The sequence below is a fragment of the Loxodonta africana genome, chromosome 19 (assembly GCF_030014295.1).
Source record: "Loxodonta africana isolate mLoxAfr1 chromosome 19, mLoxAfr1.hap2, whole genome shotgun sequence".
NCBI lineage: Eukaryota > Metazoa > Chordata > Mammalia > Proboscidea > Elephantidae > Loxodonta > Loxodonta africana.
The window spans coordinates 47063916-47076084 of record NC_087360.1 but is presented as its reverse complement, the minus strand read 5'-3'; the positions used below and the strand labels follow the sequence as shown (position 1 = coordinate 47076084).

The following is a 12169-nucleotide window of genomic DNA, read 5'->3' as shown; positions in this document are numbered from 1 at the left end:
TAATTCAGTTAGGACCTGAGTTATTTCTTAGGAAAATAACAACTCTTTATGGAACTGCCTAGCCTTGAATAACATAGAATGAAGTCATATATTTGATCAGCAGTAAATATTTTGGATCATCTGTTACGTGCCAGGCACTGTGTTGGAAATGTGTGTGTGTTGCGGGGGGGTGGGTTAGGGGGATGTGGAGGATACAAAACTCAGCAAGGCCCAGCCCCTTCCCTTAAATAGTTCAAGCTGTAGCATTTTGCTAAGATTTGGCGGACAAAGTAAATGATTTTTTTGTTGCCATTTTTATTTAAAGTAATTTATTTTTGTTGTTGAAAATATACACAGCAGAACATATAACAATTCAGTTTCTACATGTATAATTCAGTGATGTTGATTACATTTTTCAAGTTGTGCAACCATTCTTACCCTCCTTTTCTGAATTGTTCCTCTGCCATTAACATAGACTCCCTGCCCGCTAAGCTTCCTATTAACTTTTTGAGTTGCTGTTGTCAAGGAACAGATGACCTTTTGAGATGGCAGTTCCATAGTTTAACCTGCACGTTCAGTTGGCCATTAAAGACACACATTGCTGATTCCTCTGAAAGATCCTACCAGATCAGGTATGGAACAGTACTCAGCTGGAATCTTTGGGGGGAAAAAAAAAAATCATTGAGGCATCAAGTTTAAAGAACCAGATTATTACAGTAGTTCTCCCCTCTCATGGCGAAGGTCGTACCAGTCTGTGGCAGGCCAGCCAGCCGACTGTCATGTTTTGCATACAGAGGGCCTTTGGTTTACACAAATGCTGTCTGCTCCATTCTGAGAGTCTTGTGAGGTCGCATTGTTCTGTGAGCGATGCTGGCTTCATTCATGGGCATCTGACCAAAGCCTAGCGCACAAACAACATTACTGAATGTCTTGACTCAAGATCATGTAAGCGGAATGAGTACGCTGAGTTGAGAGCAGTACTTCCATGCAGAGTGCTTCTCAAACTTTAGCAAGTGTAAATATCAACTAAGACCACACCTGGTGCTGTCAAGTCTGTTCAGACTCATGGTGACCCCCTGTGTGTCAAAGTAGAACCATGCACTGTAGGGATTTTAGTGGCTATGATTTTTTTGGAAGTAGGTCACCAGGCGTTTCTTTTGAGGTGCCTCTGGGTGGACTTGAACTGCCGACCTTGCAGTTACCCACTCAGCATTTTAACTGTTTGCATCATGCAGGGACTAGTGTTGTTAAAATCTAGAGTTGTTAAAACTCAGAGTGCTGAGTCTCACCCCCAGAGTTACCGATTCTGTAGATCTGGGTTAAGATCCAAGAATCTACATTTCTAACAAACTCCAGGCTGATGCTGAAGTTGTAGATCTGCTTACCACACCTTGAGAACCACTGTTTAAGGTACATGTTTACCCGTGAAGGCATTTCCCCGTCATTTCAACTAACCGATATTGAGTAACACTGGGCAAGCCACACACTCCCACCCCCCAGTGCCACTCAGGGTAGAAACTTGAGGACACAGCCAAAAAAAAAACCCAAACCTGTTGCCATCGAGTTGATGCTGACTCATAGTGACCCTGTGTCCTAGAGGACACAGCAGTGTGTCATAATCTCATTCATTTTCACCTCTTGGTGGATGGAGGATAAAGGAAGGGGCTCGTGTGGTGGACTGCTTTCTCACATTCAGGTGCCCTTTTATAGGTCGAGGCCGAGGCTGTGAATCGTTCCATCACCATTGCCAACCAAACCAACTGCCCCCTGTACATCACTAAGGTGATGAGCAAGAGCGCAGCTGAAGTCATCGCCCAGGCCCGGAAAAAGGGTGAGTGCTGCTGACTGAGCGTGGGCAGGTTTGGAGAGTGAGGGAAGGGGATGCTGCTCACTGAGGTGGTTCCTTTTCCAAACCTTCATACCAAGTGGGCCACTTTCATCATGTGCCAGCATTAACCTAATTACAGTGAACCGAGGCCGAGGGCTCTAGTTTCCTCCCTTTGTTCCACTGCGGCGGCCTTGTTAGTGTATATTTAAAGCTGCATGCATCCAAGAGTAGGTGGGCAGGCACATTTCCCTTCTGCCCCCCTTCTATAGAAAAGTTGGATTTAATTTGATGCAGTCTAAATAAACTAGGCACATACACAGATGACGTCACTTTCCATCTGGCACAGAATCCTCTTGGGCAACGTTATATTGCAAAATGCTTTTCCCTCCATGGCTGGTAGTGATTTCTGCCCCCGTAAGTAAAGGAGCCTCAGGTAGGGGGGTTTTGCCCCAGACCCCATCAAGTCCAGTTACTCGAGTACTTCCTGTAAATAAACTGTTCTGTGCTGAAGATGGGTTCTCTGTTATTACGAGGCAGTCCATCGAGAAAGTTATTGGAAAGTAATTTACTAATTGCAGCCTCCAGTGCTTCTTCCAGAGGGTGTTCCATGGAGCACCTTATACGTCATGAATGCAGCAAAGCCGTATTGTAACCTGCCATTTGTTTCCTGACTTGGGACAATCATACAACATATCTTATGCTTGGAAATGTGGCTCCACATGCAGAAAGCCTGATAGACTAGAATTGGCTTTGACAGCGCACCTTAGGCTGACCTGAACGTGTGCATTACAAAAGGGTCTTCCCTCCGTCCTTTTCTTCTTTTTTCCCATTATGTCCTCCCTCATTTGACTCTCTGTGTCTCTGTCTCAGTTTCTCCTTTGTTCTTTGTTCCTTTTTCTGTTTCTGTCTCCATCTCTGTTTCTCTCCCTTTTTCTCTTGATTTCTATCTAGATTTCTTTTGGTTTCTTTCTTTCTTAGTCTCTGTCTCTCTGTCTTTGATTTTCTTGGGCTCTGTCTATCTGTCTGTCTGTCTATCTGTCCCATTCTCTATCTCTTTGTCTCTCTCTGTGTCTTTGTCAGTAATGGAATAGTTTGACCTCTATGACTCAGTGTCTGGTTCTCTGCCGGATCTAAGCCACATGGATAAGGTGGGTGAGTTGGAGCCAGACCTAGAACAAATTGCTCAACGATCACTGAGTCAGGTTGTCCTGAGAGTTGATGGCTTCCAGACGGACCCAGCAATTCCTGGCCCCTGTTCTTTGGAGCCCTACTGGGGCCTCTCTCCTTAGGCTTTGCATCACATGGTTGTCGCGTTACCATCTTGGAGACCTGCCCTCTCCTGGCAGCTTGAAGGAATTGCCTTTTGGAAATTAAAAATAAAATATTCACCTAAAATAACATAATCTACTTAGAATCAGCTTTGTATTGTTTTTCTGGGAAACATCATGACAGTTACTAAGTTGGTGACCCTCGCTCACCTAGGCATACATTTGCACTGTAAGTAGTCATGTGTGGGCACGCCATTAGCACTGACAGAGCCGCAGTATCGCTGCTTCCACGTTGCATTGGGACTATTGGCATAGAGTCTGAAAAGGGGAAATAGGTGGAAGCTTATTTCATTTATTTTACCAAACACACTGTACCCAGATAGCAAGCATCTTAACAGAAGGTTGGATCGAGGTCTTGTTTTCCAAAGCTTACCCCACATATACCCACTCTTACCTGGTTGGGAGAGCCCAGCCTCTGTCAGACCAAAACACGAAGCAGGTGGAGCCATGGGACCAGCTCTGGATTGAGTTTGTGGAGTGCAGCTTAGCCAGCAGTGCTGAAGCACCTTCCCCTTTCCACATCTTTGTTTTTTCATTTAAGGGTGAGGAGCTAGGCTGCGCTGTTAAGAGTCTCGCTCATTCTGCTGTCCACTCTGACTCAGTGCCTGATGTCTCCCTGTTGTCTTTATAACTTTGACCCTGTGTGTGTATGGGGTGGGGACGGGCACTTGGAGGGGACTACTTCAGTCTGCTCACACCAGAACCTTTGAACATGAGTCTAGCTGTGCCCACCCTGTGTTCTCAGGGCAGCTCTTACATTCTAACCTTCATCCTTTAGTCCCTGAAAGCTTTAACTTTAGATGAACCTAAGTTGCCATAAAGGACTTTGTGGTACATTTGGGTGCTAACTAGCAATGAGAAATCCTAGCTCTATTGTAGGCTCTTAAAGCTCTTTCACACCTTGTTTGAACTTTATAACTGTGTGAGAGTTGGGACAGGAATTTTTGTATCTTATTTTACTTTGCAGCTGAGGAAACTGAAGCTCGGAGCTAGTACATGGTGGAATTGAGACTTAATCCTCAGGCATCAAACTGCCAGGTCACATGCCATGAATATCGATGTTAATATCTGATTGACCTATTCATGCTTTGAGAACATTTTAATATGAGAAATGCTGGTGACCATCTCCTTCTCTGGATCTTTCAGGATTTGGTTCCTTAACAAGCCTGGTAGAAACTGGAGCCTGGCACCCAGCACAGTCATGGGTAATAATGGAAGCATGATTGCCAAATGACCAGGCAGGAAAATAATGTAAGGTGTGGTTAAGAATTTGCTCCCTGGGATCAAACTGCCTGGACCAAATCCCAGCTCTACTACATGCTAGTCATGCGACACTGGGCAGGCTGCTTTTCATCTCTAGGTCTCATTTTCCCACCTGCAAGGTGAGGATAGTAGTTACTCATCTCACAGGGTTATGATGATGTTTCAATGAATGTAAAGGATGAAGTAGAAAGAAGTAACTACAATAACTAATATATATTGTTGTTATGAGGTCCCTGGGTGGCATAAATGGTTAAGCGTTTGGCTACTAATTGAAAGGTTGGAGGTTCAAGTCCACCAGAGATGCCTCGGAAAAAAGGCCTGATGATCTACTTCTGAAAGATCACAGCCACTGAAAACCCTGTGGAGCACAGTTCTACTCTGATACATGTGGAGTCTCCATGAGTTGGAATTGACTCAGTGGGAACTCGTTTGGTTTCTTTGGGTATTACTATTAAAATTAAAGAATGAAGGGCTAGTTTAACCTTCTCCTGGTTAGCAAAACAGAGCAAAGATGCCTCCTGGCCTAGGGCAAGGGTTTTCTGTTAAAGATTGTTTTTTGTTCCATGTGGTTTCTTCTGGCCCCTGTAGGAAAGTATGAGGCACTGCCAACTCTCTGCAGCTCAGTTTCTTCATCTGTAAAATGGAGAGTTTCTTCACTGCGTCAGCAGACTTCTACTAATCACCTCAGGCCTGTGTGCCAGAATAAGAAATGGTCCCAGCTCTCAGCTTCTGCACTAGTGGGGAAGAACTTATAAGCAGACACTGACAGTGGTTAATGGTAAATGCTATAGAATAGGCACAAGCAAAGGATGGCTAGAGCACAGAGGGGGGAGCCGTGATTACAGATACCCATCCTGCATGTCTTCAGGGGGCCAGCTTGCATAAGAGGGCTAAAAGTTCTCGACAAATGTGAGCCATTAAAAATCACAATGCTATTATCCATGGCAGGAACAGCGGTAACATCTGCTTCTCTTAGTGATTCCCTTGGGCCTCCCAACCCAGAGACCATCTGGCCCCACAGTCTAGGACAGGAAGTGTTGTAGCAAGTGAGGATATGAGATAAAATGCAAATGAGGACTATTTTCACATGCCTACTCGACCCAATTCCATAAAGATTACAGTCTTCGGAACCCTATGGGGCATTTTCACCCCTGAGAGAGACAGTGATTGTGGCACATGTCATTCTGTACCATTTGGCAGGAAAGCATATCACCAACCCCATTTTGCAGATGAGAAGCGACACAGCCAGAATCAGAATACCTCAGGCAATTTTTGCTTTTGAAACAAGAACTTAAATTGGTGGATTTAATATAAACTCACTTCATGGGAGAGAAACTGAAATGCAGAAATTGAATGTTTTATTCTGGATCCTCCAGCTCATGGGAAACAGAAACCATGATTCCAGACTTATGGTCGACTCCCTTTCCAACTGTAAGTTCAACACCGCCCAGGGATTCCTCTAGAATGAGTTCCCCAGGACTAGCATGGGTGCTGATGCCTCCCATGTGTGAATGGCAGCATGTAGGCCCTGCATGATGAGCTCATCTGGCTGATGCCCTCCTCCAGCCTCTTCCTCACTCCGACCCTCTAATCCAGCTGCAGAAACGTTCAGAACCATTGTGGCTGCTGAGAGACGTTAAGTCCCTGGGAACACAAATTGAAGACAAGACCCCGTGGGTTAGTAGGAATGACTCAAGCATAATGAGAAGCGTGTGGTTATGTGGTCTGTTAGGACCACCCCAATATGGGGGTGAATCCTTAGTGTTAAGCTACTCCATAACATGGCAACCTTGTACCCAGGCACATGAGAAAGGCACGAGGATGCGGCTGTCAATGTCCTGAAATCTCGCTTCTCTGTGAGAGGGTCTCAGCACTGGGTTCTGGCATGGATTCTCTGTGAGGAGAGGGAAAGTGGTGTGTATGCCTGTCTGTCTGTCCATCCATCCATGTGTCCAGGTCGGTTTTCACTGTGCTTTTGTGGCTGTATTTTGAGATCCATGTAAATGATTTTCAATTATTCCTACTTTGGATTTGTCTTCCTGCCTCTTGTTCATGGGAAATGACTTTACAAGTAACCGTCAGAGATGGGAGCTGTCAAACCTTTCTAAGCCCCAGCCTTCCATTTTATTCTTCATGAATCTGCTCAGGCCCCGGGCCTGTTGTGAATAAACACTGCCCCCTAAGTCCCTGCATTTCCCAGCCTTACTAGGGAGCCTGCCAGAGGCCTGGGGTCACATCTTTCAGTTCAGATGTAAGAAGAAAATCATGAAGGTCTAACAGCAGCCAAGAAAGTGTCAGTAGTGTTTAGAAAAGTGCAGAAAGGCCAATGAAGCCTATTCTATGGTTTATTATTATTAGCGATAATTATTCCTGGCATGAAGTTAAATGGTATCTGTGGCCTGACTGATCTCTGGAAGCGCATCCATAGCTTCCTCTTGTTCATTGTTAATAAAATGGACAGAGGAGCCATGGGGGAAGGCTCCAGGTCAATGATGATGGGAAGCAGAATCCCTCAAGTGTGGACCCAGGCTCCCCCTAGAGGTGGAGGCCTGATGGAAAACAAATTCCATATGTTTCAGAATAGAACTGTGCACCATGGGGTTTTCAATGGCTGTGACCTTTCGGAAGTAGATCACCAGGTTTTTCTTCCCAGGTGCCTCTGGGTGGACTCGAATCTTTAACCAGCAGCTAAGCTGGACTGTTCGAACCACCCAGGGACCGCAGAGGCCTGATACATGGCCTCCTGCTTTGCCTTTTGAGGCTGAAGAAAAGGAATAAAACCAAAAGATAAGGTTAACCCAAGCAAGGACCTCTGACTCCTTCAGGGAATCTGAACAGAGGAAAACAGAAATGAGCAGCAGTATGCCTCTCTCTTCCTCATTCCCTCCTCTACCCTCCTTGTGTTAACTTGCCCCAGGTCTAGGAGTCCTGGCTCAGCCTTGGTCTAAGGAGGTAGGTTCTGGTCAGCAAAGGCCTTGAAAGCTCTGACCAATTTCTGAGTTTTCCAGGGGCTGAAGGTCAAGTTCATTCTCCTGTGATGAGGTGAGTGTGAGATCCAGCCCTTCCTTGTGTACCAGCTCCCCGCTGCCCAGTCTGAGTTGGATTTCCCAGAAAGAGATGCGTTTCCAAGGCCCACAGTAAACAACATGTCTATTCATGACCTGCTCCTAAGAACCAGCACTTCCTCATGCTCCAGTTTCTAAGGATAGGACTGCAGACTGGATTCAGGGAGGGGTGGGGAGAGAGGACGAGCACTAACAAGTTACAGGAAAATCATTAAGATGTTTATATGTTGATGCCTTTGTCCAAGGATAGTCAAGCCATTCTTTTTCTCCAGCCAGCTCTGCTGTCTTGAACTTTTTCATTTTGACAAGACCAGGAAGTCTTTAAGGTTGCAGAGTCTTTGTTTTTCTAACGACTTGTGAGGTTTTCACAAACCTCACCTTTGTTCTCAGACAGACAATAGCCAGCAGTGGCTTCGAGACCTGGCTGGGTCTGGAGAGCTACACTTAACCAGTTTCTTTGAAGATTAAGACCAAAGCTGGGAGCAAACCCAAAGCTGGGAGCCCAAGGTCCTGTGACAACCGTGGGCTGGAGCTGGGTTCTGCTTAGCCGTTTGCATTTCATCAACGTCCTTGTGCAGCAGCCAAGGCTGCCTCATTATGTGGTGTTTTTCACTTCGGAATGAGCCAGCACAGTTTGTGCAGCCACCCAGCTGGCTCTTCTGACCACATTCTGGTTGGGAGGCTTTGAGTAGGTCAGAACCCAGGGGACCTTTCGAGGCGATCCTGACCATTGGCCCTTTTCTTCCTTGGGGCTTCCTTCAGGGTGAGGCTTCCCCTGGGTTCTGAAGCTGCCCTTCTGCTTGGGGACTGTTACTGATTTTCTGAAGTGAGCTGCCTGCCCTGACCTCTAACACTCCCTGGCAGAATAGTGACTCCTTTGTGAAATTCCTGAGGCCGTAGGGGGCAGCTCCCTGGAGCCAGCTCTCAGAGTGGCAGACTGCAGCAAAGAGAGTGTTCTGATATATTTATCCAGTGATAAGGCCCTCAAAAAGGCTGTGGAGAGGAAGAGCAATGCATTCCTGAGTTCAGAAGTGTTTGGCCTTGAGAGTTGTCTGGGAGCCCTGTGTTTGGAGAAAAGGGACCTTTCTGGCTGGACTGTTGCGGGTGGGGAAATTTGGCTCTGTGATGGGAGGAGTGAGGAGAGAGGTGAGTTCCTGGTGGTGGTAAGCTGACTTCAGGTCAAATTCCAGCTCTGGTACCTTTAATTAATACTTTATTGGATCATTTAATCAATTTATCATGCATTTATTGAGTGCGTAGTATGCGCAAATTCATTATCTACAAGGAGTTCGCATCAAGTAGAGTATCAAAAAACTCAACACTGATTATTGTCGTGAAGGATGGAACTTCCAGACAGATGGAGTAATGCCTGAATTGAGTTTCGAATGATATTAAAGAGGGAATCAGTTTTGATGTGAGGCCTGATAATGAAGGCAGTAGATACTTCAGGGAGGAGTTTGTTTTTGTCCTTGAAGGCAGAGGGCTCCAATGGAGGATTTTATGCAAGAGAATGGCAAGGAAGGATTGAGTTCTAGGAAGATCACTCTGGAGGTGTTGTGGAGAATGAATGGAGAGATGGGGAAGAGAATGGGAATGCAGAAATAAATCTAAAAGTCTGATGGGTAGGTTCTGTTGAAATGAGGTGGAGAGAAATGGTGAGGGCCTGGTTTAAAGCAGGGTGTATGGAGTGGAAAGGAAAGAATGTATTTAAGGTTTTGGGATTCACTGGACATAAATGTTTCCCAACTTTCTGGCTTGAGCACTTAAGTAGATAGAGAAGAGGACAGAATTTGGGCATCAGGGAGTTGACGAGTTCATTTTAGACATTGTATTAATTAATTAATCGATTCAGTGGTAGAATTCTCCCCTTCCAAGTGGTTCAGTTCCTGGCTAGTGCACCTCATACATAGCCATATCACCCATCTGCCAGTGGAATGTTGCATGCTGCTACGATGCTGAACAAGTTTCAGTGGAGCTTCCAGACTAAGACTAGGAAGAGAGGCCTGGTGATCTACTTCTGAAAATCAGCCAGTGAAAGCCCTATGGATCCCAAGAGTTCAATCCGGAGGCCAATCGTGGGAACAGCACAGAAAAGGGCAGCATTTTGTTCCATTGTGTATGGGGTCACCATGAGTTGGGGGCCGACTGAATGGCAGCTAACAATAGCAAGAAGCTTCCTGAAATTCAGAAATTTCTATAGCTTGACTGACAAAGTTTATTTCTCACTCTTGTAAAGTTGGCTGTGAATCTGGTGGCTCTCAAGGGCAGCTCTATTCCAGGGGTGACTCAGGGATTCAAGCTGTTTCTTAGATAGATCTGGAGAGTTGTGCAACAGCTTATCTGTGAGGAAGGCTAATCTCTTTTTTTAAAGGATGGCGAGGGCACTTGGCACAGTGCCTGGCAGATAGTAACTTCTCAGTAAGAATGGTTTCCTTCCTTCCTCATTGTGTCGTACTGATGCCTGACATGCTCTCTTTGTCAGGAACTGTGGTGTATGGTGAGCCCATTACCGCCAGCTTGGGAACTGATGGCTCCCACTATTGGAGCAAGAACTGGGCCAAGGCTGCTGCCTTTGTCACCTCCCCACCCCTGAGCCCCGATCCAACCACTCCAGACTTTCTGAACTCCTTGCTGTCCTGGTGAGTACTGGTGACATGTTCACACTTGACATTCTGTCCTTCCTCAGACCACACTGACCTGGTGGCTTAAGATACGGTGGCTGAAAGCAGACTCACAAACAGGTAGACCCTTGTTCACCAAACTAGGTTCACTAAATATGAAGAATAGGGAATCATTACTCTAACAACATTATGGGAGGGAATTGCATATAAAAACCTGGAGCATCTTGAAAGTCAACCAAAGGACATTAATGAGGTATCTAAAAGATTCCGTTATGGTATGCTGTCACCCAAAAATAGCTCTCTGAATAGATTTAGATACACAGCATTACAAGGAAAATTTAGTATCATAAATATTTTCTCAAATTTCCCTTCTTCTGAAGGGAGGACAGGCTATTTAAAAAATAATAAAAAAAAAAAGTTAATGCCCTAACACATTGAAATTGTATGTTCAAGGTTGACTTGAAGTCAAAGATGAGTTAAAAGCCAATCATATGTTTTCCTTGCAGTGGAGATCTCCAGGTCACTGGCAGTGCCCATTGTACTTTCAACACTGCCCAGAAAGCTGTAGGAAAGGATAACTTCACCTTGATTCCGGAGGGTACCAATGGCACCGAGGAGCGGATGTCCGTCATCTGGGATAAGGCTGTGGTAAGGGGCAATGGTTCACTCATGGAATGGCCTCAGCTTTCTCCTTCCTCCTCATCTGAGGGCCACAGGTCTCGTGTGCATCTTGATATTACAGTTGAGGAAATTCTAGAAGCTGGTACTTGTGTGACAATGTTTCTTAGGTTTTGAAATCCAAGACCACTCCTTATAGGTATTTCCTCCTACTTACTACATATGTATTTTCGATGGTTATTATCATTGGAACAGTAGGGACTGAGAAAAACAAGGAGTCGTTGGAGTATGACTGTATGGATTGTCAGGAAAAAGCTTCCTTAATGTGAAGAGTAACCCTCTTCTACTGGTGGAAACTGACTCAGTTTCTACACTTAGCATTTCCAGCATATGCTGACCTTTAAGGAATCTTTGGGCTTTTTCATTTTCAGTACTTTAAAACATAACAAGAACTGTTTTTTTGTTACTGAATGAATATTTTGGATTATGTAAATAATATAGCCTTATTGCAAAAAGAATGAGGTAGTACATAAAAATCACTCAGAATGCCACGTTTGAGCTAGAAGTATAATTAACGTTTTGGTGAATGTCCTTCCATTTTTTGCCAGTGCGTGAGGGCAAGTGTTTATGTGTGATGTGTATGCCTATGTGAGTGAGTGTGTAAATAACATTGGTATCGTACTCACAATTTTGTAAACCAGATTTTTTTTTTAAATCTTAGTATGTCAGGAAAAATTCTCCACATTCTTGAACATCCTTGAAAAGCTTGGTTTTTATAGCACACAATTCCATTTTAATTCTGAAAACTAATTGATTTTTACTTCACTGGCTGATCATTTATATTTCTTATTTATTTTTTTACTGAGATGGACATCCTTGTAGAAACATCTTTGAAACACATTCTTAGTTATAGCCTTAGGACAAATTTTTAGAAGTGGCATTGCTGGGTCACAGGGTGTGTATATTTTTAAGGCTTTTGATACATCTTGCCAAGGTTACTTCCAGGGAGATTGCACCAATTTATATCCCACCAGCAGTGTGTGACATTCCCATTTCCTCTGCTGGGTCCACGTTGAAACAAAAACTTCACCAATTTGATAGGTGAATTTTGTGTCTCAGTGGTTTTCATTTAATTTCTCCATTTACTAATTAGTGTGAATATTTTTGTTATGCTTATTAGCCATTTTTTTTCCTGCTCATTTCCTTTGCCCATTTTTCTACTGGATTTAGAGATAAGTAGTCATTTCCTTGAGTGCTGCATTTAAAGGGACAGTGGAGCACACGTGGTAAAGATGAGAAATCACAGGGAAGGCAAGGACTTCAGAAAAGATGTAAGGCATATTGCTTAAAGCAGAAGCAGAGGTGAGATTCTTAGGTTGGCTAGACCAAAAGACTAGGTGTGCACCTACAGTTTGTTGAAAAGAGTAGCTAGTCAAGCCAAATGGTATTTCCTGGAGAGGTGTTGTC

At 44.5% G+C, this 12169-nt stretch overlaps 1 protein-coding gene across 2 annotated transcripts in view; it reads left to right on the top strand.

Annotated features, from left to right (window-relative positions):
* Nucleotides 1-12169, top strand: part of DPYSL2 (dihydropyrimidinase like 2) — a 146200-nt gene that overhangs the window by 123625 nt on the left and 10406 nt on the right. For both annotated transcript variants that reach the window (XM_064272662.1, XM_003412464.4), the window contains exons 8-10: nt 1690-1810; nt 9946-10102; nt 10591-10732. In XM_064272662.1, the coding sequence (XP_064128732.1) occupies nt 1690-1810; nt 9946-10102; nt 10591-10732 (420 nt within the window). The remainder of the gene's footprint in view (nt 1-1689; nt 1811-9945; nt 10103-10590; nt 10733-12169) is intronic.